General features: G+C 34.3%; 1 protein-coding gene across 1 annotated transcript; it reads left to right on the forward strand.

Annotated features, from left to right (window-relative positions):
• The first annotated feature begins 15,675 nt into the window (after positions 1 to 15,675).
• Positions 15,676 to 24,813, forward strand: LOC115447626 (acyl-CoA Delta(11) desaturase). The gene is made up of 7 exons (XM_030174785.1): positions 15,676 to 15,762; positions 16,504 to 16,732; positions 17,079 to 17,209; positions 18,382 to 18,587; positions 21,689 to 21,874; positions 22,985 to 23,141; positions 24,532 to 24,813. The coding sequence occupies exons 2-7, from the start codon at positions 16,507 to 16,509 to the stop codon at positions 24,700 to 24,702; spliced, it is 1,077 nt and encodes a 358-aa protein (XP_030030645.1). The 5' UTR covers positions 15,676 to 15,762; positions 16,504 to 16,506; the 3' UTR covers positions 24,703 to 24,813.

Raw genomic sequence — 24,813 nt, forward strand, 5'->3', positions numbered from 1 at the left:
ATGCTGCTTTCAGTGATCTAGATTCGCGACAAAAAATCATATAACCAATAATGGGTACTAAAACGACATCAATCATTATGTTGCATGACTAGAGCAAATTACTTATAAAAAAAAAATTGTCATGGCACTATGTTTCTTCTTACGATATAAGACATAGATGATTTAGTACCACTGTGGAATGTCACTGTATTTATATTTCTGATGCCTTAATTACCATATTTTTACGGAATCGCGCCTCTGGTAATTTTGTTTGCAGCTTGAATGGTTCGGCTTGACCAACTGGAATATTACTATTTCATAAAAACATTCGTTACCGATAGACTTTTTGTTTCGTTGTGTACCGTCAATGGGATTGCCGGGATCCAGTCAATCTATTATCCATCTAAATTACCATTCGTTTTCCTTAGAAGTCAATACGTAACAATTTCCCTAGATAATTTGTGATCATCGACGACGATCACTTATTTTAATATATAATATGCATAATTCTTCACAATGTTTTTCCTTCACCGTTAAAGCAAATGATAATTCACAAAAATACCCACATAATATTAGAAAATTCAGAGGTGTGAACTGTGCCCTTAGGTTTTGAATCTGCGGACATTCGTCTCGGTAGTCCGGTCCACACCCGACTAGACTATCGCCGCGAACATTTTTTTTTAATATCCGTAGATGACTGTATATATTGTTGGTGTCGCGCAAAATATAGGAAGCAATTGCCTGCGATATTCTTCGAGCTTGAAGAAGCCAAAATACTTGAAAACATAGTCTAAGATACCAGTATTGGAACTTATGTTATTCTAACACACAGCTATAGATCAAACACTTTTGTATAGACAATTTTAATTTATTTTATGAACGCTATCAGGTAATCTCCCCATCTAGTGCCGTCGTCAAGTTCGTAAATAAGATATCCAGCGAGACCGTCCTTGTCATAAAAAACTATCAATTCGGCGAGCTATAAAACGCGCCCACAGCCGCTTTAACTGGCTGATGAGTGGGACAATCTTCGGCTTGCCTTCTTTTTATAATTAATTTAGTTGTGTCAACCTCAAGAGCGGAATTGAAGGTTATACTCTCACAACTATATTTTAAACTCAAAAAATTACCAAGATCTTAAGCGTTCGAGCACTGGTCATAGTTGTGAGAATTTTTTATAGTCAAGTATAGCTTACAACGAACTTCTGAAATCCAGTTTTAAATCATACATTTTGCATCATTCATTGATTCACGTTAGCGTGGCTAAACTGATAAAAGACAAAACTATTTGAATGGAGGTAATAATAAATAGAGGAATAATAGCAAAGACACTACGAACTATAGAGTTAGGATGCTTTAAGACAATAATCCAGGAACTTCATTGACATTAATCGTATGAATGTTGTACACTTGATGCGCAGGCATTTGAAACGTTCCAAATCTCGAACGTGGCATGACAGGCGGTGCTCGGCGTTGTAATGAAGATTTATCGACGACCTCCGAACACAGCGCAAATTGCCGCCACCGGCCGCTGACAACGCGGAATGTGCCTATAAAAGCATTACCATTTACCGACAAACAAAACTGACACTATCGCTATCGGAATATGAACTATTTGTTTTGTCGGGCATGTTTTGGGATGACGTTTTTTTTTTGGATGTTTAATAATTTCTACATTTTAAATAGAGTTTTCGAAATTCGAATTCGACTGCCATTTGCGTTCAAATGTTATAATCTTTACCAGTTCGTTTATTTTTGTTAGGTACGATTCAAATCAATAATAATAAAAAGTAACTTCATCATTAAATAAGGTTCGTAAATTTTTATCTATCCCTTTTTTCTACCTTCTAATGTCCTTTCCCTCAGACGTGATCTGTTTTTTCTATAAGTTTTCAAATTTCCACCTCAACTTTAGCTTCCTAGTAAACTTTAAATCGTCAGATTTTATCGAGTTTCACTGTACCTATTAGCGTTACCCAACCCAGATCTTAACGGTAATAATTTATTTAAAGCGGAAAATATTTTTAAATGTCATTAATATATAACTCTGGAAATTTTAGTATACCCTAGACTAGATAAAAAAAAATTCAAAGTCTACTACGGTGGCGCAGTTTTTTCACGGTACGACTATTTTGGTGAGGTCTCGAGTTGGATCCTCATCTACTAAAGTGATTTTGAGTTTTTCTTGTCAGTACCAGCCCGGAATCTAAAATTTGTACTCGATATGGCGATAAGCTCGTCCCCTATTGCATCATGGAATACACAGGTCGGATAGCGGATACGCCGCTTGTGCCACTGCCTACCCTTGCGGAAATAAAAGGCGACAGTGTTTAATCAAACCTTAAGGAATGATCAGAGCGCTCGAAATCTCTTTGTCATGCTCTACAATACCTTGTCCTAAACGGTTTATCTAAAAAGCGTCTATGACATTAGGAATGAGATAACAAATATCTGATAATGTAAAGTCGTGTACTGTAAATATTACAACTTCTAATATATAACCAATTATGAAATCTTATTTATTCTTTTGTTCACTAACATTATTTGGCAATGTTTAATATTTCTCAATGCATGGGCATCGGCCGACCCCGCCCGAGCCGCCCGGAGTGTCTCATTCGATAACAATTTGCTTCGGCCCCGTGATTTATGGACTCAATACCCTAGCTTTGGTTACTTAACCGATGTACTGGCATTAACTTCGGTAATATTGATTGGAAATGTTTAATTTATATGGATTTCCTGCTGTACGAGTGAAGATTACGGAGCAAAAATAGACTGTTTACAATGGCGGTAATTAATGACAGACTTATCTTTGGTATATATGGATTATACTATGCATATAATTATAATTAACCAGACGAAAAAAATAATAATAAAAAATAGTACAGCAACAAAATATTCAAGATAAAAATTATCGCCGATAAACAATTAGCTTAAAAGAGGTTTAAAAATGTTTTCTATAAATGACAGGCTATAAACCTAATCTTACCTTAAGAGATTAATTTCCAAATACAAGATATTAATACGAATTAAAGAGCCTATCATTTGTAAGGAACATTAAGGATTATAAACGAAAATACTTAATTAGACTTCTACCCGATGTGAATAAAATATTCTATGAACCGAGAGCTAGCCAATAATTCATTGCGATCTTATTACTAAGATCAAATGTGATCTCAGATTAGTCTTGCCAATACAGAAATATTTTTATTATACTACATCATTTAAGCAAAATAGTAGTCTCAAAGTTAAACCAAGAACAAAATAATTTTGATAACAAGAGTAACTAATAAGGACTTGTTATTTCGTAATAATTTTGATAAATTCACAGAACAAGAAAAGTATTTTAGGATATTTATATTACATTACGATTAATGTCAATGTTTTTAGTGTCTCACCTTTTACTTAAAATTCTTATTCTGCATAAAACAAGTTACACCATTTCGTTTGCGATATCTACAACGCCGCGTAAATTCCTATTTGATATTCAATTCCACTTGAAAAGTTTAAAGGCAACGCACGAAATAAGGCACGGAGCGACAATTGAGCCACGCACGAAGCTCATCAATTCTCGCTCAGAGCGATCATTAGAAACAACATAAATCAAGCTGCGCACTTCCGACATACGATAGGACTAAAGCGACGACACAGCCCTTTGCCATTTTCCAATGGTCGGCCTATATTTATCAACATCTGCCTCTTGAGCGGCTGTCTACGACAAATTATTTTACAGGGAAACAATTACTTGTATCTCTGCTTGAAATTTTGGAATAAATTCTTGTTTTAGGGCTCCAATCTTGACTCGTTGTACGCATAACTGATACACATTAAAGAGCATTTTAATATTGAAAACATTTACTTACCTACTTGTTTTTATTTTATTTCCGTGATTATTATTTTGTGTTGTATTCTATAACTCGATACGCCGAAAAGTCGTTTGTCAGTTGTCACTAATGGCGGCAACCGAGAATATATGTAATTAACATAAAAATACCTGAATCTGGTTTTAAAGAACATTTTACAAGCATAACAGAAATTGTAAGAATATAATGAAGTCTAAAAATCCCAACAAAGTTATTATCCCAGAAGAATATGTGTAAACAGACGCAATATCCTGACAATGCAGTGAAAATTGTATGCGTATTTCAAAACAAAAGAATATTATTAATCTCCCGCCCCATGAGCAAAAGAAACACAGAACATGCGCATACCGCGTATTGTTCCCAACCCTCGTGTCCTTGCTAATTCAATTCTTCCCTGCGACCTCACTGCGCACAATACCAGTAAATTTTCAAGATATAATTTTCTCCGGATGTTAGTTTCCCTCTTATTGTATCGAAGGATTACCGTTTGCCGCCTTTTACAAATAGTCGACAAGTAATACTTTTATGTTCGTATCAATTGTTATTTTACGTTTGAAAGAAAGTTCAGTACGGAAATGGACATACATTATTGTAAGAAACTTATAATAGTTTTGGCACTTAAATATGATTGTGAGGGTATTTGTGACACTTTTTGCTATAAAACACTGAGCATTTGACAGACCAAGGCGGATAGTCAAGACTATAAGTCATAGGCACTCGCAGTGTTTGGTTTATTGGTGATATCTTTGTGTAAGTATTTATCTACAGTCAGTGATAGTTATTTTTATTTTATTCATTATCGCTTCAGTTCCTAACAATAGATACCAAATTCTAAGTGTACCATATTTTTAAATAAATGTATAGAAGCAAATAAAGCGTGTGAGTTATATAAGGAGCCCGAAGAACATAAGTCGCATGAGACTGCAAAGACCACTGTACGGATTTGGATGAAATTTGTCACACAGATATACTTATAGGCTATATATTATATTGGAAACGTATAGATACAATGAGACATACCGGGAAAGATCCTTTACGCGGGCATTGCCGCGCGCAACACCTAGTCCATAACAAAACCATAGGTTGATTTCAGTCCGATAAAAGAAGTATTATATTGTATTAGCATGAGTAGTAATAATTTATAAGCAAAAATTTTTTAAAAATAAAAAATAGGCAGATTATAATCACAATATGACAAATATTTAACATATTATATTGGATAGTATGACATCGACGTCCCAAATACAGGCACAGCCTAATGTAAGCATCACCATTAAAGCGAATTATGTATTAAAATATTACTTGGAAAAATAAACCTCATTGTTATTACTCATGACTTAAATAAATACATCATCAACATTTCACAACGAACATCCCTGACAGACGTAGCATATTGTACACGAAGTCTTAAAACATTTGTTCCCGATAAGAAACAATTTGAATTTCAAATTAAAACAAAACAAGGAAAAACAAAAGTTTGTTCGTCCTGGTCTTATAATAATATGGTAATTGTCCTATGATCTCCAAAGAAGGCCGTTTTATTTTTGTACTCGTCTTCAATTTGTAAAATTTTAAAAGGAATTAATTTATTGCGTCCCTTTAGTTTAAAAACGTTCATGAACTGTGGTTCGACAGGTCCGGAGTTTGATTCAGATAGGATTTAACACTTTGTGTATGATTTCAAAGAAGAGTTTTTATGATTGTGCCTTAGAAGATGTTGACGTCAGGCAGACGACAGGAAGCCGCTCCAGTAACAAAAACTAAACCAAATAATATGATAATACTGCGACATGTGTAAAAGGTGTGTTTCGCCGTCCCACAGAACTACCGTTTATAATCAATTAAGTTGAAAATATTCTGTTACGATAAAAATATGTTTGTGAAACGCACGGGAAAAAGTTCAGTGCTGAAATGGACATCAATTATTGTAAGAAATTTATGATAGTTTTAGCACTTAATTGTGAGAGTATTTGTGACACTTCATGCTATGAAACACTGAGCCTGTGACAGACCGCGGCGATTAGCTATTGGCACTTCTACCGATTGGTTGATTGGTGATATGTATATGAAAGTATTTTTGTAGTCAGTGATAGTAATTTTTATTTTAATGAAAATGCTTCAGTTCCTAACAATTTATTAAGAAATTAACTAATTAAGAGGTTTGTTTTACCAGCAATCTAATATGAATTACATACATAATATAATCCGACCGAAAAAAGGCTAAATAAAATTAACTTAATCAATACATTAAATAGATTATTTACTGTATCGCTAGAATCAAAGCCGCTGAGAATCACTCAGAGAAGTAACATTAACAAATTACCAACCAATAAAGTACTTCAGGGCCCCTAGCAGGAATTTACGCATTATCGTATAGTATTCATATCGAGTATATTAACGTTTATGTCTTAGTAAATTTACATGTATTTCAAAGTCAAAAAACAATTCTGAATACTACTACAAAACTACAAAACCAACAATCGAAAAATACGATCATTTACATATTTTTCGATAGTTGGTTAACAATTAAAAAAAACAATTTCGTGCCGTCGATTTAATTATATTTTAAGTTTATTGTTACCATGGTTACGTGATTTATTATTCCAAACTTACACACGCTCAGTTTTCACGCTGCCGTATCCTTAGTTCGTACGCAGACGGGGCACAGATTATACAAAAAAAATCAAAATGATACCATTACGTTAACGATACTATAAGGCGTATATTCGTGCTAGAGGTTACTCTAAGTCCAACTAATTAACTCTAGTTATTTCTACTCAGCTCAACCTTCACCTGTTGTTGAGAGTGGAGTGGTTTAATTATTCCGAACCTCTAATGCAATACTCATGTTTTATTTCGTTTAGATTCCGTCTCTACAGAGACTTCTTTATAAAGTTTTTTACAGTGATTTTTTAATCAATATTTATTTTTATGAGTATTGAATCTGATGGTGCGTATTACAATCGAAAACGAATAACAAACTACAATACTTTTTTAACACAATTGTAATGGCTTTGAATAATGAATGAGATATCTGGAAGCCCACTTTGCGTGACTGTTTTGAAATTGTAGGTGTTTATGAGCGATGGGCTTACCATCAGGTGACCCATCTGTTTGTTTACCGGCTTCGTTGTTATCTCTGCAACACAATAATCTGTTCCCAAAGTTCGTATCACAAAAAACAAACATCGTGCTGTTATTCCTAAATGGCTACGCAGGGGTACGTGCAGGACACCCATTTGTTCGTCGTGTGTGAAAACACATCCCATGATATGATTAGGGTGCGAGACTGTCGCCAACTCGGACACAAATTTCAGACTCAGAGCTAATAATAAGCAAATAATCCAATACCATTTTGCCTGACTCGGGACTTCAGAACACCGGTCGACTGCGCACACAATACAACTACGCCACGGAAGCTGTAAAATCAGGCATGCAAGAAGCATTTTATAATAATTTATTAATGTGGTAAATAATGTAGAGTTTATTATCGGTACTTTCAAAAAACGTCGTAACATGTTTCTGATGTTATTGTTTTACTACTAACTTTAACAAACGGCCCAGTCTCCCAGTTTTCTTTAAGGCGAATCATAATAATTTAGTGCCGTAGAGTAAATAATAATAACTCTTCCCACGGTACAGTGCATTACAAAGGGCAAGGTTTAATAAAACTAGTAATAGAATATCACCGAAACCGTTATTGCAAAAGTAATACAAGATGGGGCCATTTATTTCGGAACCCGTTCGTTTCATACCGGCTTGCTACGATGTAATTTTGGGGATAGATTACCTTTCTTTTTACGTTTTTGTACCCTAAAAGCTTTCGATCGTCAGACGCAAGCCTCTGAGTATGTAACATAATTGCACGTTAAATTGGGTATGTGACATTAGTTTTATTTGCGGTAGATTTATATTCCATTGGACTTTTATTGGGATTCGTTGAGGTTAATCCTCAGAAAGTGGACATCTTAAGATGTTCTTTATGATATAATGATACTAGATAAAAACTATACTGTTTTTATATGGCTATAACTAATGTTGTCTAGCTGTTTCTATATTTTATCTATGAAAGATTGTACATTATGCACAATAAAACCTATGAACAAATTATTCCGTCTTTCCTAAAATTAATTGATATACTAAACATAAAAAAGAGACTACAACTAATATGGGGATTAAATAAGTTCTAACTTCTAACACCTAGACATAATGAAGTGAAATATATTGAATTGGAGCAGCCAGTATCTTGGGCATAATGAACATGAAGATTACAATCATGGCGGTAGACGGGGAACGATGTACAATATAAACAACAAGGCGTCTGTTTAATCAAGCTGTGCATCCCTGATTTACAGATCTGTGCTTCAATCTCGAACACTGGGCTACACACGGCACTCATCTATTGCATGTGTGCCTTTGTACCGTTCTATTTAATCAATTTCGAAAGTTTGTTGTGAACATTGATAAACATGAAACTTATAATTAAATGTCTTTGGGCATACTAAGGAATGTTAAACTTGATCATACGAATGATAAAAAATTATATGCATGTCGCTCGATTCACTGTTAATTTATAAAATATAACTAATCTAATAAAACTCTGTTTTAGCAACATTAAAAACGTTGTAAATATCCCATAACCCGAGAATAAATTATACTGAACACACAATCCAGCGGCTCACCAAAATGATCAATCACAACAACCCGGAAAATATGTAAATTTGTTTTGAAAAAGTTATGGAGCCAATCTACGGAATCCTCCGGACGACGGATTACGTAAGTGGAAGGGATGGCACTAAAGGGATAGAAAAAGGCCTTTGTAAACGTTTCATCAGAGGCTACACCGGCTACACAATGATTTAGGATCTCGTTTATCATCGGCTTGTCAAGAAACAACATTTTTGAATAAACTGGTTTACGGTCTATGTTTTACATTCTAAACAATTCCTTAATTTTTTTTTATGAATTTGTGACTCGTGCCTAATTGGGCTAGTCTAAATTAATTAATGGCCAGTTAATATTTCATTTTTCATTTTATTGGTTTATAAGATCAGGGATACAAAACATTATTTTTATTATGCAATTCAAATATTGTTCTTGTTATTTCACGACTAGGTCTGAGTTAACTTCACCGGATCCGAGGCAATCAAAACTTTATAATAAAGCATAATATATTGCACAGCATTTCGTCGCAAATTCTCCGCTTCAAACTAAAATCATTAGCGACTACAAAGCTAAACATAATCTGATTGTTTAAAACTTGGTACGTTTGCAACAACGCACTGACCACCAGATAGAGCATTTAAAGTTTTAGTTAATCTGTTTCCTGGCATTTTATTGACATAAACAGTGAATACTACACATTCGTGAACGCATCCGTACTTTAAATTAACGTCATAAAAATAAGGGTATTGTTACCTGCCTTCTGTCTTGCTCTGTGTTTATTTGGCTTGGATTGAAATGATATAGCATTCAATTAGTTTCCTAGCTAATCAATTATATATTCTATGATTATAATATATTCATCATATAAAATAGAATAAAATCACGTAAGTATTGGTTTATATTCCAGCGGTAATTCTATTCTATGCAATTCCTGGGGTCGTAGTCAAGACGCCTTTTTACAATTATTTAAGCTAATAGTTTTTTTTTTTTAGGCAATGACATACCCTAGCTATAGATAAATTAACTTTATTATATTTTTTTTATTTTCCATTACCATTAACGATTGTAGAAAGACGTCTAGACAACGGGCCCTGTTCTCTTAAATATAATGATTTTATTTATCTTATTATCCTCTGTATTGGAAACAATGGTTATGGATAAAAACAAACAATTTAATGAACATTAACCGACATTTTATGTATAAAATATTAATAATAGATGTAGATATAGAGTGCTAATGCAAATCAATAAAAACCAATCGAAAGTAAAGTTAGTTATTTTAGTCTAAATTTGGCTCTCATTCAAAATATCTTCGACTAACCGAAAAAAAATATTAGTCTATACTCTTGTAAATATTACGTTATAAAAACAGTTTAAAAATAATAATATGATCAATGATGATTCATATAAATCATTTACCATCAGACAAACATGCTATCACTGTCAACGAAGTTGAAAAATCTAATGTCACACATAAAATCGATAAGAATTAATCCGACATTTGAATGTTCGAATTTTCTAGAAATGCTAAAATACCAAAAATTCTAAACAAATAAAAAAACTTGGCAAACTTTAGTGCTGTAACCTATTTTTCCAATTCGGGTAACACGTCCGAAGTAACTAGTAACAATAGTATGAACAAGAGTTTGCAAGTTGCCTCCCTGTGCATCCGACCTCAATAAACTTCTAACTTGTGACACCTATTGCAGCGCCTAACTCGGCTGGCTCGCTAACACCTCTGCGTATTATAAAGCATGCAACTTACATGATATATTACTTTCTTTAGCATCGTAAAGTGAGTTAATGCGGCCTTTGTCAGAAACGTACCCTAGAGTTCAGAGAATTTTATAAAATACCGAGCTATTCAGTCGAGGTAAAGACTTGGGATACACAAAAAACGACACAGATTCACGAAGGAGTAGTTGCTGTAATCGAGGGAACAGCCGCCCACTGGTCGCCCCGCGACTCTTTCTCTAAGCCCCAATTATTCGCCTCTTACGAGAGGTAGAGAGAATTCCATGGCGGGGTTCACTAGATATCACAGAGCCTCGGGTCCCGAAGCGTCTGGCACTCATCTACCCGGCGCCTCCTTTGTCTTCTCTTGCTGCGGTCGGGATAGTTTTGCTCACAATCACTCTCGACACTCTCCTTTGGCGAGATGATGCTCTCGTAAAAGGAGGCCATCGCTCACCATGACCTCCAGCCGCACACTATGGTGGAAATCACAGCCGGCAGCGAGAGGTCTCCTCTGACGACTGCTCTAAGAGCGCTGCGTTGTAGATCCCAAGCTAGGTACTCCTGGAGAGTGTGTTGAACCATGTCCTCACGGCCGTTGCTACAATGGTGGCACACGGCGGGCTCCTTTTTTCCTATCCGACAAAAACACAACAGCAACAAACCGAAATACCCGTGGCCCGTCAGCATCTGTATCAGATGGAATGTTGATGCACCGTGGCGCCAATCAAGTCAGTTTAAGAAGAAAGGTTGCAATGCCGCGACGATCCTCAAATCTGCACTCGGGCTCTCCAGACTGGTACGCCACTCCTCCATGGTGGAGCTGCAGGTGAAGGCCAATTGGGCTGTGAGCTCTATAACATTATAAGTCTGTATTATTAGATGGGGTTCGACTTTTAATGAATACACCGCTATAAGTATTTTGTATTTACCTTTGTTTAAGTTTAGGTATGTTAATTATAATATTATGTGATGGAATAATTGTTCTTACAATCACATGCCTCCATAGATATAAAAGCATCTGCATGAACTAAGTTAAGGATCATTTGCGCTATATCGAATGGTGATCATACCATATAAGTTCAGTCTTAAAAAAATGTTCAAATGCCTTATCCAACGAAATTGAGGATTGCTTCTATGACTTTACTTTTTAATTCGACTAGGTATTCGATGTCTAAAATGAAACGGATAACGTTTCACATAATAGCAGATAAAAATACAACAGAAAATAAGATATCCGCCATGTATACCAATTTCCAGTCTATTCATTAAAATATCGAAACCATTAAAAACACCAGTTCGAAGAGTGTTCGGTTCAGGTCGATTATATGAAGTATTCGATGGCCATCGACCGCTTCTTGAGCTAAATTGATTCTTGCTTGTTGTTGGCCCTTTGTTATCGACGTAATAGAGCCCGGCACACAACGCTCACAATGAATATTCCAAACGTAATTTAATTTACAATGTGTTTGTGTTACTCGCTGGCGGTCGAGTACATTTTATTTACTATTCATAGCGCACTTGCAGCCGTAAAAACCGCTGTAAAAGTAATAAAAATGCTTTTAAATATATGTACAATATAATTGCATTTGTGTAATAGAGGTTAATTTTAAATCTTACACTGAAATACAGCCTACGCTCTGGTTATTTTCCAGAAATTCGCCAGTGGTCTTAGGTTAATTAATCCGACTCCAAAATGGCTTCGATGTCGATTTGATTTGGGATACGAAGATCTGAGTATCTATACTGGATGCACAAAGATTAATTCAATAAATTATTAACAGTAATGTGTGTTTTTACAGACTATTACATATTAAAAATAAATGAACCATCAGAGTATTCACGATATTTTTTTATATTTTAAATTAAATATCCTAAAAGAGATTTCTATTCTGTTCCATAGCGAATGGTTTTTCAAGATCGAAACCCATTTAAACCACAATACTGGTAATCGACTGCTAGCCGCTCTAGTCAAAATTACGTCCCAACCACTCCACACATCGACTCGAGAACTCTCAAATATATAACGTAATATGTTTCAGAAGGACGTTATTTTCAGTATATTATTTTTCTATAGAATAAAGTTTTATTCGAAATTCAAAATTATTAAAATTTAAATACATTTCTTTTTTCAGATGAGAAGTCTTTTAAAATATATTTAATGCAATTTATTTGGTTTTGATTATATAATGTATTTTACTAAAGTCATTTCTCCTGTTTGAACTATGCACTATCTTTCTTATTTTTGAATTCAGCGGCGAGAATAACGTAGCCGTAAACTAGCTTGGTTTAACGAATGTAATATAAAATAATCAGACGTAAACCATCCAAGAAACGCTAATCAGTAATTTCATTATTATATAATCGAAAAAAAACATGTAGTGGTTATTACGGCGTGCATCTTTACCCGGAGGTCAGTGGAGTGATACTAACAGCGTCGCTCGGGCGGCAATCGAGTGGTCCTCGACAAAACGCGCGCACAATCGCGCAAGCCGAGCGTGCCGTCCGCTCACCCGCGCCTACACGTCACTCATTGCAGCACATTAGGACCTTATTTCCTTCTCTTTTTATATGCTATGAATAACGCATATTATTAAATCTAAATTGTACACATTTTTAAGGTATTGAATAAATCAAAAACAGTAATATTAGGTTTGGAAATCTTTAAAAGAGATTTTGTTCATCAGTGGACATTCTGATGATAATGATGATCGTCATAACTTTTCGTTCCTTTATTTTCCGTACTAAAGACACTCGTGTATTATTGCAAAATATAAACAAGAAAATATTTTAAAATAATTTTGCATCAACATTCTTGCAAACAAAAAGCTACTAATACCCTGTCCAGGTATAAGTAAAACGGATCGATATAGGTAAAACTGCATTACATATGCTAACGGGCGCGCCAAAGAGTTCGATCTGCCGCCGAAGATAAACTTTTCTAAAACAAATATCTCCACTTCTAAAACTTCGCCGTCGGTTTTGTGGAAGTAAATATATTATCACTTCACATGCGATGCAAACATTTAGTTCCAACGTACACGTACACACTCACACTATACATTCGCGAGTTAAAGCAGAATATATCGAATTATGGAAATAAGCAGGGATAAATGAAATCGCTTTATCTGTTTGGGCTGAAAGCTGTCGCTTATCCACATACACAAAAGCGTTGAGAATTACCCACCAACCGGAAAAACCAAAACGATATCAGTGGAGCATCCTCAAAATAAAATCTCCGCTTCACGCCTCACTTACTCGACCGGAAGATTTCCCATTCATTCTCGCATGTGTTTGCGATACATACGCGAATTCGCTCAGCCTGATTCTTTTATGTCCATGTCGCTCCATGTAAATTTATAAACACCAAAATTATTTCAGTGTAAATATGAAGCAATCAATGACGACCTGATCTCATTAAAAATATTATTTAAATATGAAATTTCGCAATTTTCCTGCCGTACAATTTTATGAGTGGCTTGGTTAATGATTCACAAAAGCCGTTCTGCCTCATACTATGTATTGGAAAATAATTTCATTACTAAATATTTCATTTCATTGCTGATGTTCTCGTAATTTAATTGATTACGCGTATGAATATCGTGGTCAGTGTAATTAAAATTAAAAACGTTATTGATTCTCGAATACTTGTAACCTACATTTAATGGAAAAACTAGACGTTAATGGTTTCCACGAGCCTAATTTACGATCGAGAACATTATCGTCTCTATAAATACAAATAATACTGAGGTTTTCAAACCTATCTGTGAAATGAATCAATTCATAACCAACAAAATATTATCGAACACATAATTAGCTGTATTTCCTGTGCTAGTTATTCAATGAAGTTTCCGTTTGTTGTCTAATATCGACCCATACTTGTCCTGTACTTCAAGAAGATTGAATATCAGAGGCCCGTATCACATCGTGCTAACTGGCAATTATGTATTGACTGCATCTATTTTCTGGGAAACCTCGTCCGATAATAATTTCACGTCACATAGGGTATCTCCGTATACCGAACCGATAGTTTAACATCGTATTTCGGTAATATTATGTTAACAGCAGACTACGAAGGCGGGCTAGACAATTTCGGTTGGACGCCACGTCGGAAATTACCTGCAACGACGGATTCCGCTCTAACCGGTGGCACTCAATCTGCGGTCAGAATCCGCAATATTCAACGTGGAAATTTAAACTGGCCGAGCAAATATTGCCAAATTAGAATTTTATTGAATAATTCTTGGCGGAGCAGCTGCAAGCAATATTGTTTACTTGGATGCTTGCGCGAATGTTATTACTGTTTATATTTTGAACGTACAAGTCATAATGTCAAGAGAGGTGTTTTTACTGTTAATGCTTGCATGCTCACATGTTATATGCGCTAAACCATTTTCTAACTAAAAACAACTATAAATTAAGTATATCAACTTAAACTCTCGAATTTTATTTTTTTAATATGTATACACTTCTTAATTTATTTTGGTAAAACATAAACCAATAATTTAATATAAAGCTCAAATATCTAGTGCCTATATAACTCTAAAAAACCGGACAGGTGCGAGTTGGATTCGCGCTCCGAGATTGCAGTGCAAACTTGTAGATAAGGTATCAAAGTATACCTATGTACATGTAAATTCAAACTTGACAAACTTAACTTTGCCGTCATTGTACTGACCGCAAATAATTATGTTTGTAATAATAAAAATTATTTAGGTTTTAAAGTACTTATTACGGTTGTAAGACATAAGACAAATTTCATAATTCCGTTGTAAAACCACTATATATCGGAAAATATGTGACATAAACGGACATCTCTTTTGATCATATTGACTTGCAAGTTAGATTTTTCAAAGCTGAAGGAGACCGTAGACACGAGTATTTGATATAAATTTTAACTTTCAACCTCTACGCTTTCCTGAGAAAGGATTACGACAAAGCGACGGAAAACAAAGTGATCCTATAATGGTTCCTTTGAGTTACGGAACCCTAAAAACGAGAAAACATAATAAGCGTTACTGTTTTTCGTACTTCCATACACTAAAAAACATATATTTGGAGAGAAAAACACATACGATTTGACTTTGTTCACATAAATAACTTAATTGTGTAATTTATGCCGTAATGATTTAATACGGAGGTAAAAAGACTAATGGAGGTTTTAATAAACCAGCAACTTCTATAGGATAAAGAGCAGCCTATCTGTCCATATCATTATGCTTTATGAATGACCTATTGTCAGTTAAATGTAATTAAGGCGAATTAACAATAGGATATAATTTCCAATGACTAGTAAACTGCACTAATGCGATGGTAATTAAATGGTAATTAGAATAACGAAACACGTGGTAATCCCGACCCGTCCTGAATTTATTGATCTAGATGCAGTGGAAGGCATTTAAATTTATAATTCCATTGTTAAAATTCCCTTAAATACAACTGAGCAAACGTTTTTATTTCAGTGTACGTTGAAAAAAATAAGTGCTACTACATATTTCAGGGCTCCAATTAAACACAGGAGGTATTTATACTAAATATATTTTAATTAAACCAATATATATTATTTTATTATCATTATTTATGAATTCACATATAATGGGTTTATGCATTATTATATAATATATTATATGCATTTCTACAGGGAATTTCGCAAAATATACATACTTTTCAATATGGCCTAATTAAATTAATAATTATAAAACCTCATTTCGCTGAAATCTTTTTAATAATCGACCAAACTGGCTTTTACATTTTATAAGTAGTGGGCATATTGCCAACGGGTTAATGACCTATCAGCGTCGAACTTTGCTCAAATTTCTCTACGTTAATTAGTTTAAAATGTTTTCATTCCCAATTCCAGAGTTAGAGATTGTTGAAGTTTGCAGTAATGACTTTATATGCGCCATTAATAAAATACAATTATAAATACGAACTAATTAATATTATATCTCTTGGTAATTGCGAATAACAGACGCCACGACTCCTTTTCTTACCAATATTTTTTCATAATCTAAACAATTCCCTTATTACGCCGTAATTTATCTGTTTTATTTTTCATCTTTATACTTAAACACAAGTGAATTATGTTTACTATTAGAACGACTATTTTCTTTTTAATCTCAATAACAAACTGGATACATAGATTAGCAAATTCTCGAACACTAATAGTTTTCAAAGTAGCTCCAAGTTTATTCGAAAATAAATTACACTCGGAATAATCTACCGCACGCTGCCCGCCCATTATTTTTCTTTCTTCTTTTAGAATATGCCTCCTCTAGTAGACCCGATTCCCAGTGGGGTCGTCTTTGAGTCTGACACACAAACAGCGGATCTTGGCTTGGACAAAGATGTATCGGTGCTAAAGAAGGCGACGCCAAAAAAACACGAGCTGGTCTGGTTTAATATATTCTGGTTCTTGTTTTTACATGTCAGCTCTGTGTACGGACTTTATTTGGTGTTTACTTCCGCCAAATGGCAGACAAATGTGTTTGGTAAGTAGGTTTCCATTTTATTTCAATTTAAGCCACAAATTTATTTTATTATGAAAAAATATATAGGTAGTTCGCGTAAGAGTTCTTACTTAGATAGCTATTATAGGTGTTACCGGTAATCTATACATAAGAATAAGCGGTGTAGAATGCTTGAAATATACACATTGCCGATGACCTAAATAAAAAATAATAATAACTCTCACTCCCGTACCGCTTATGGGTTAGACAGAACCATAACTAGTGCGTCCACACTTCGCATTATCTTTTTTTTCTTCTGCAAGTCACACATTTTTTTTCCTTTAATTTTGTTTGATACTAGCGTTTCTAAGATGAATTATTCTTTCAGCATTCGCAGTTCATTTAATGTGCGCAATAGGAATAGGAGCCGGTTCTCATAGATTATGGACTCACCGATGTTTCAAAGCAAAGACGCCCCTGCGCGTCTTACTGATGTTATGGCAAACCATGGGCTTTCAGGTAACACACGTCTTAGCCTCAGTAATATTAAAGATTGTATTTTTCTTCTTATCCTACTTTTCAATCCGAAAATGTACATAGTGGGACTTTTATAGCGGGCGACTAATGAGGGCGAAGCCGCAGATTTTACCAAGTAAAAGAATAAGAAACACCTACGTGTGGCATTTAGTTGCCCTAAGATGGAAATATAATGATTATATTAGCAATAATGATCTTATTACTTTATTTATATCAGCAATCTACCACCTAATAGATCATAATATATTTGTCATATACATAATGAAATATTAACCTTCAAAAGAATTTCTATTTTCTACATATTACAATCATCTTTATCATCAAAGAAAGTAATTAATGAACTATCGTGAGAAACAATTGGGAAACTAGAAGAGATCTGAACGATCGATATATTTAACCCGTGATTAACGTAATCTTTTTTGTCTTCGAGTCTGATATAAATTATCGTAATGAAGAAAGTGACAAAACAGTGATTTATTAAAATAATAATTAATAAGCATTGTTTTTAGTATGCGAGTGCGTGTTTATATCTTAGTATTGTATCTATAATTTATCGTCACATTTCTCTGGGCAATAAAACGGCCGGCAATAGTTACACTTTCATTACAATAAAATACTTCAAACTTACAATGCTATTTTTGCGTAATAAATCATTGTTGAAACGAATCACTCGACCAACTAAAAATACCAAAAGGAAAATATCATATAAAAATATTTATTTTCAGCATCCCTGTAAACTAATTACAATGGACAATGGAATGAATGTAGATCCACTGTATACATGCGGGGCATATTGCTGATAATTAAAATTATTTAAAACATTTTTATAACAAACTAGCTTTTGCTCGCGGTTTCGCCCGTGTGAATGAGTTTTCCTGGATAAAAGTCCCACTATATATTTTCCCGGGATAACCTATAACCTTCCCAGGGTCTTAAATTATCTCCATACTAAATTTCGTTTTGTCATACCACGTTTTATGTCTGGTCCAACGGAAACGGGATAAAAAGTATCCTATGTCCGTCTCCTGGTTCGAAGCTACCTTCCTACCAATTTTCAGCTAAATAGGTTCAGCTATTCTTGAATTATAAATAGTGTAACTAACACAACTTTCGTTTATATATATAGATTTGTAGTTTTGGATAATTTTCCCTAGGACTGTATATTCGAATGGGCTCGGGACCACCGCACACACCATAAGTACGCCGACACGGATGCAGACCCTCACAACGCTGAGCGTGGCCTGTTCTTCTCGCATATGGGCTGGTTGTGCTGCAAGAAGAGCCCCGAGGTTCTAGAAGGTGGGAGAAGGATTGATCTCAGCGACCTATACGACGATCCCGTTGTTATGTTCCAGAAAAAGTAAGTAATTTTAAAGAAAGCGACTTATTAAGATGACGGGTGAAATGCTAAACAGTAAATACTTTATAATTAATTAGTGTATGCTCTAGCTATCTAGTTATTATTTGGAAGAACGATAATAACCATCAAGCCAATGATTTGGTCATATCGCCTCCCATAATTCATTGTTTTAATATAGTAAATTTTTCCATAGAACTTACAAGCTGTGCTATAAAAAGAAAACTACGATTTTTAGAAATGGCACTTTGTTGTATTGCTGGTTGATTTATAAGATATAAAAAATATCAAAGACTAAAAGCGTTGTTATGCGTACCCATATTATAATGTTCAGTATAATACTTATTGAGCGTCCCAAGTAGTTTGGATATGACTTTAATGGCCAAAGTTAAGTCTCAAAAGTACCCTAAATCTTACTCATGTAAGTCTGTTACACGCGTACTGTTACACTGCATCACATAAAGTCTTACAAGTAAACATTTTATTTTAATTACAACATTTTTAAAATATATTAATTCATATTATAAAACAAAGTCCCCTTTTCTGTCTGTCTGTATCTTATCGATATTCTCAAACCTACTAAACGAGTTTTTATGAAATTTGATATGGCGATAATTTGAGACCCTGGGAAAGTTACAGGGTACTTTCCATCCTGGGAAAATATATACCGGGACTTTTATCCCGGAAAACTCCTTCATACGGGCCAAGTCGTGAGCTAGTGCATTATAAAACTTAAATACAAATACAAAATAATTTTTGGATGAAACTTTTTACGTTAACAAACAAAAGACTATACACGGATTCTGTTACGCAAGATAATACTGAAACAAGTTAACGCTAATGGGGATGGAAATAGGACAAATGTACATAACGATAGTAGGTAGAACTATAGTTATCATCCGTAACGACTACACCCATGGCAAGCTAAGCCTTTGACGAACGTTCACTGCGGATGTTCCCCAGGATTACAAATTAAGATGCTCGTACATTGCTACATGTATTATTCGCAACAACGTGGAATTATGTGATCCGTTAATAACAAAGCGATTGTTATAATAATGATGTAGGTTGGATTCTTCAGTTAAATTATGTCTGAAGAGTTAAGTGTAAGTCGAACGAATACTGAGAACTGATTGCAGATCAAGACTGGTTTATAAATTTTACCTCTACTTCCTCTTATCAGGTTGTATATTAATAATAAATTTAAAAAAAATCTTTATTCAAATAACTCCATGTATCTAACCGTTTGCTTATAGATCCCGAATTAGAGTTAAATGCTAATGCGGACTTTTGCCTCTTTTGAAATATTTATATTAATCCATAATATTATGACGAAACAGATCATATTAAGTATATTTAATGTAGAACTCATTTGCTTATGTATTATTACGTAATAATATTTGTTTATTATCTAAATTCTATATGTTAAATAAAACATATCAGAAATATATGTAAGCATCAAGCGAACATGCAAGCGAACAGGTGGAAAAACGCTGTTAATGGAATTTATTCATTTTTAAACGAATTTTCTCCCACGCCTCTATAAAATCGAATTATGTGGTCACAGCGGTAGTGGGCGAAAAGGCTACGGAAAAGTGTATTAAGGATAGAAAGCTTCTAGGACGCGACAGAACAAGTGTAGGTAAACATTAAAGGTCAAATGATTAACTGAATTATTTTCTTAAAACTGATGTATAATATTTCGCCTCAATCGAATGAAATTTGTCTTCTTTCGTAAGTGATAAAATCGGCAAACCAAAAAACAAATTAAACTAACGTGTAACTAAAAACTTCTTCGGATTATGTACCTATAACTAATTTGCCTGCACAAACAATTCTTAAGTTATCATCATCATCATATATCATGGTTAATAATAAATCGGATTGGAAGAGTTCACATGAATGGTGCCGAATATAGTGGTAGGACCGTTACTCAGTTTCGCTCTGAAGTGCGATATCAGTTGAAACGCTATCAAATTAAGGTCAGCATCTTAAGATATTCGCCATTTTAACATCAGCTCAAATGATATCTTAAGTTACAATATGTGACCAATTTCGACATCTCAGTTTCGTTTATTTAACCGCTCAAACCCAGCTGAAAACAAGCTCATGACAACTTAACCTTTATTTATCATATAATTCAATATATTAAATGTCTACTTGAGATCCTACTCAAAGTTGAGATCGATTTTAATGCGGCTCTAACTCTCAAAGAGTTTCTTTGACACCTAGATTTTTTTAAACTTGTATCATATGTAACACTTTAATAGAAAGATAAATAAAATGATACAATGTCAAGTACAAATATATTTATATTTATAGGCTATTATTTACACTATTCGAAAACAAAGTTAACTATACTCTTTTTTTTTTTTTTTTGTTTTCGCGGAGAAAGTGTCTTATGACTACCGCTCAGCCTTCGTGGGGGGCGACTGAGCGGTTATGTTGGGGTCACCGTGCCTTACGACCCGGCATTGCGCCGCCTGGATTTGATGTCGACCTTCAGGCGACCGCCGGGCCGAGTCCCTAACCTATGTACAACGCACGGCATACCAACTAAAACTCCGCGGTGGCCCTCTTCGGCGCATTAGGGACGACTGCGAGCTTCCTCTGACGGAAATGTCTAAGTCTGCTTCCACAGCCGCCCCTGCAAAGTTAACTATACTCTAATGATTTCTTATGTTTACGCGAATGTTAGTCGTTAAAATTAAACTATTTTTCGGATTTTGTCGCGGTTTTAATATTTTAGTTTGTTGGTCATCCACCTCCGTGATCACGAAGACTGCAAAGAAAGCTTCGAAACATTGGGAGAAAACTAAAATATCAAAACCGCGATAAAATCCGAAAAATAGTTTAATTTTATTTAACTATACATACTCTGTCTATAAATTAGTATAGCTGAAAAATCGACCAGAGAAACACTTAAGCATCTCTTCATTCACGATAATTGACCGAAATCTTTTGTTAATGCAGTAAATTATTTAACGCTATTAATAGAAAAGGAGTAATACCTATTACAGAAAGTGTATTTCACAACTACATTGTGTCGACCAATAAATATTGTGCTTGCAGGCATTTTATTTTCAACTCTCGTTTTATTTCAGGCACTACATGAAAATGATGCCGATACTGTGTTTTGTTTTACCGACTGTTATTCCAGTGTATTTCTGGAATGAGACTTGGTTGAACGCATTCCTGATTCCGACAATTCTGCGTTATACCTGCGGCATTAATGTTGTGTGGAGCGTCAATAGCTTCGCGCATACCTTCGGATATAGACCTTATGATAAGTAAGACTATATTTAGTTTCTAACTCTAGCTTTACCCGAGACTTCAAAATCACCAAGAGTCTTAGCCATTAAAAAAATATTTCTAAAGACGGTGTTAATAATATGCAATCTTGTTTGCATAAATCAGTAAATCTGAATTTTAATATGATTTCCATTACCTTCCACTTAAGTGCAAGTAGGCTAGCACACTAACTAGTTTGGTGGATTACATAAATTCGCGAATAATCCAGGAAGGGCATTGAGCATAATTAGCAGTTAAGATCAAGATTGCCTCCGTATCTGGGACAACGGTTGCCATGATGCTCTTCACTTAACATAATATCTAATATAATGTTCTTTGTGCCTGAATATTTTCTTAATTTTCATATATCAGCTTTTGATCGAAGTAAATAAACTGTAACCGAAGTGTAAGAAGTATCTTTAATCATAATTTCCAATTTTTCAAGAAAATTATTAAGTATAGAGACAACAATTAAACAATTTAGACTTTTCCAATCAATTATTATTCGAATTAGATACAATTAGACAAGACCACTTCATTCACAAAACACCCACTTCTAAATAAAAATGTAATCATTAAAGTAAGTATTGTGTTAAAGGCGTCCAAGGGCTAGGAGGGTAAGCATACGTTTAAATGTATTGTTAGAATTATTTAGCATTAAACATCTCCGTACATTGTGCGCCCTATTTCACATATAATTGATTCCATTGTTATGGTAGATCCGATAGAAACGAGCTGCGATCATTTGCCTATTATCTATTGGAATATTGCTTATCCAGAATTTAAAACTAAGTATATATCGATGGTTGAAATATGACTTCAACATTTTCTAAGAGTGTTACATGATTTAAGTATCATTTTTTTATTAAATTAGTTTTGTCAGTCATTGTTCATTCAGCCTCGTTGAGTATAATTTCGCTCATTTTATTGTATAGCTGTTGGCTAGCCTCAAAAATCAGCTACTGAGGTAAATAAAATTAGTAATTAAAATTACTATGAGTAATTAAAAATTACTATTCTATGGATGTCTTGCAAAAATAATCGTATTATTATCTGAATATACAGTTATTGACACAGTTTTGCACAACTGATATAACTTATCTCATCAGGTCACTGAACCCTCGCGAGAACATCGGCGTGTGGCTGATCTGTGTAGAAGGCTTCCACAACTACCACCACACGTTCCCATGGGACTACCGCGCCACTGAACACCCTTTATATAATATGCTCACACCCACCATCATGTTTATTGACGCCATGGCTATGGTATGTATCATGTTTTATGTCAGATGGCTTTATACAATCATCAATTACATCTATGATGGTATTTTCGTTATAATTGTGTAGATATGTAGTATGCATATAGACAGAATAAAGATACCAATAATATCATGAGGTAAAGATGTATGTAGCTATTAATGGGCAATTAGAAAAAACGAAGATACTTAATAAGAGACAAATAAACTTCAAAGTATTTCTTTTGGAGTGAAATATTATACCAGTATGGTAGAGTAGAATATGGTTATTTTATCATTAAAACATTTTACAGAATCAAATAGATTCTACTAAAATATAACAATCGCTGAGAAATCTCTAATTTAAAATAAACAGTGCCTTTTTTTGAAAAAGTCGGACTGTCGTCTCGCTGCTTCCACAGTATGCACAAAAAGTAGTTATAGGTATAGAATTGATGCAAAGCTTACAGTAGTACCAACGGCCACCCGAGCGAAATTCAATAAATAGCATCGAAGTTCCCGGCGAATTTCTCCGAACATGCAAATCCCTTATGGGGCAGACATATTGTCTCTAAACTCCAACAAAATGTACTTGTACAAATGCAAATACAGAACATAAACATCGAATCTTTGCCAAAGTGCTTGAAACACTCAAAATACGATTTAAATGCCTTGTACGTACGAGGCGTTTTAATGAATGATATATTTACTTGTGTAAATTGTCATTATTAAAACACTTGTTCGCTTGTTCTATCGATAAGAATCTTACCGTAAAAAACCATTGGCTAAATATGCCTCTATGCAAATCCTACAAAATTTGAGACATGGTTTTATTAGTATTAGCCAAAACCCACAATGTATTTTGAGGTAAGCTGCATCGTGCAAAGGAATACGCATGGCTAGGTTTCAAATTCTCGGTCATAACGAATGCCCAAATAAGAATTTGTGGCGAGTTTCTATTTATTAATGACGATGATGAATGTAAACATTGTAAACTTTTTAAGATTAGAGTTACAGCATAATAATAATGAGTGGAGATACGTAAAGACAGTGATTAGAATTCTTAGAAAATTCCCCGAGAGTACATCCTCTACAAGATTACTTTTAAATAATAGTTATGCTTATTAAACCTTATTCTTATTATACATATATTCTTAATATATATACCTTATTTTATCGACTTTATGCATTGCTTATTATTTAGTCTATTTATTTTCTAGTCATTAATATTATATAGCACTGAATCAATTCCAGCGTAATATTAAAACTGCTAAACTTTACCGTCAATTATATTAGACTATGTTTTTTCTTCTAGATTTGTTACTTACATAGGTAACAAAATATATGATTACTTTACATATTTCTAAAACTGACGGATCGTTTCCAATGTATTAACTGGACATCTATTTACTTCTTTTTAGATTGGTCAAGCTTACGACTTGAAAACAGTATCGCCGGAAATCATAAAGCAGCGTACACACAGGACCGGCGACGGCACCCATCATCTGTGGGGGTGGGACGACCCGGAATTCAACGAAATGCTCAAAAAGCAATACGCCAGCGTCAGCCACAGGGAGAGTAAATGCGCCTAACATTCATTATTGTGATTAATTGAGACTATTTATGGCTAAGAAAGTTAGATTATATATACCTATGCTACGTTTTGTTTTTTCGGAAAGTCAATAAAATATAATAAAAAAAGA

This window comes from Manduca sexta, chromosome 14 (assembly GCF_014839805.1).
Source record: "Manduca sexta isolate Smith_Timp_Sample1 chromosome 14, JHU_Msex_v1.0, whole genome shotgun sequence".
NCBI classification, from domain to species: domain Eukaryota; kingdom Metazoa; phylum Arthropoda; class Insecta; order Lepidoptera; family Sphingidae; genus Manduca; species Manduca sexta.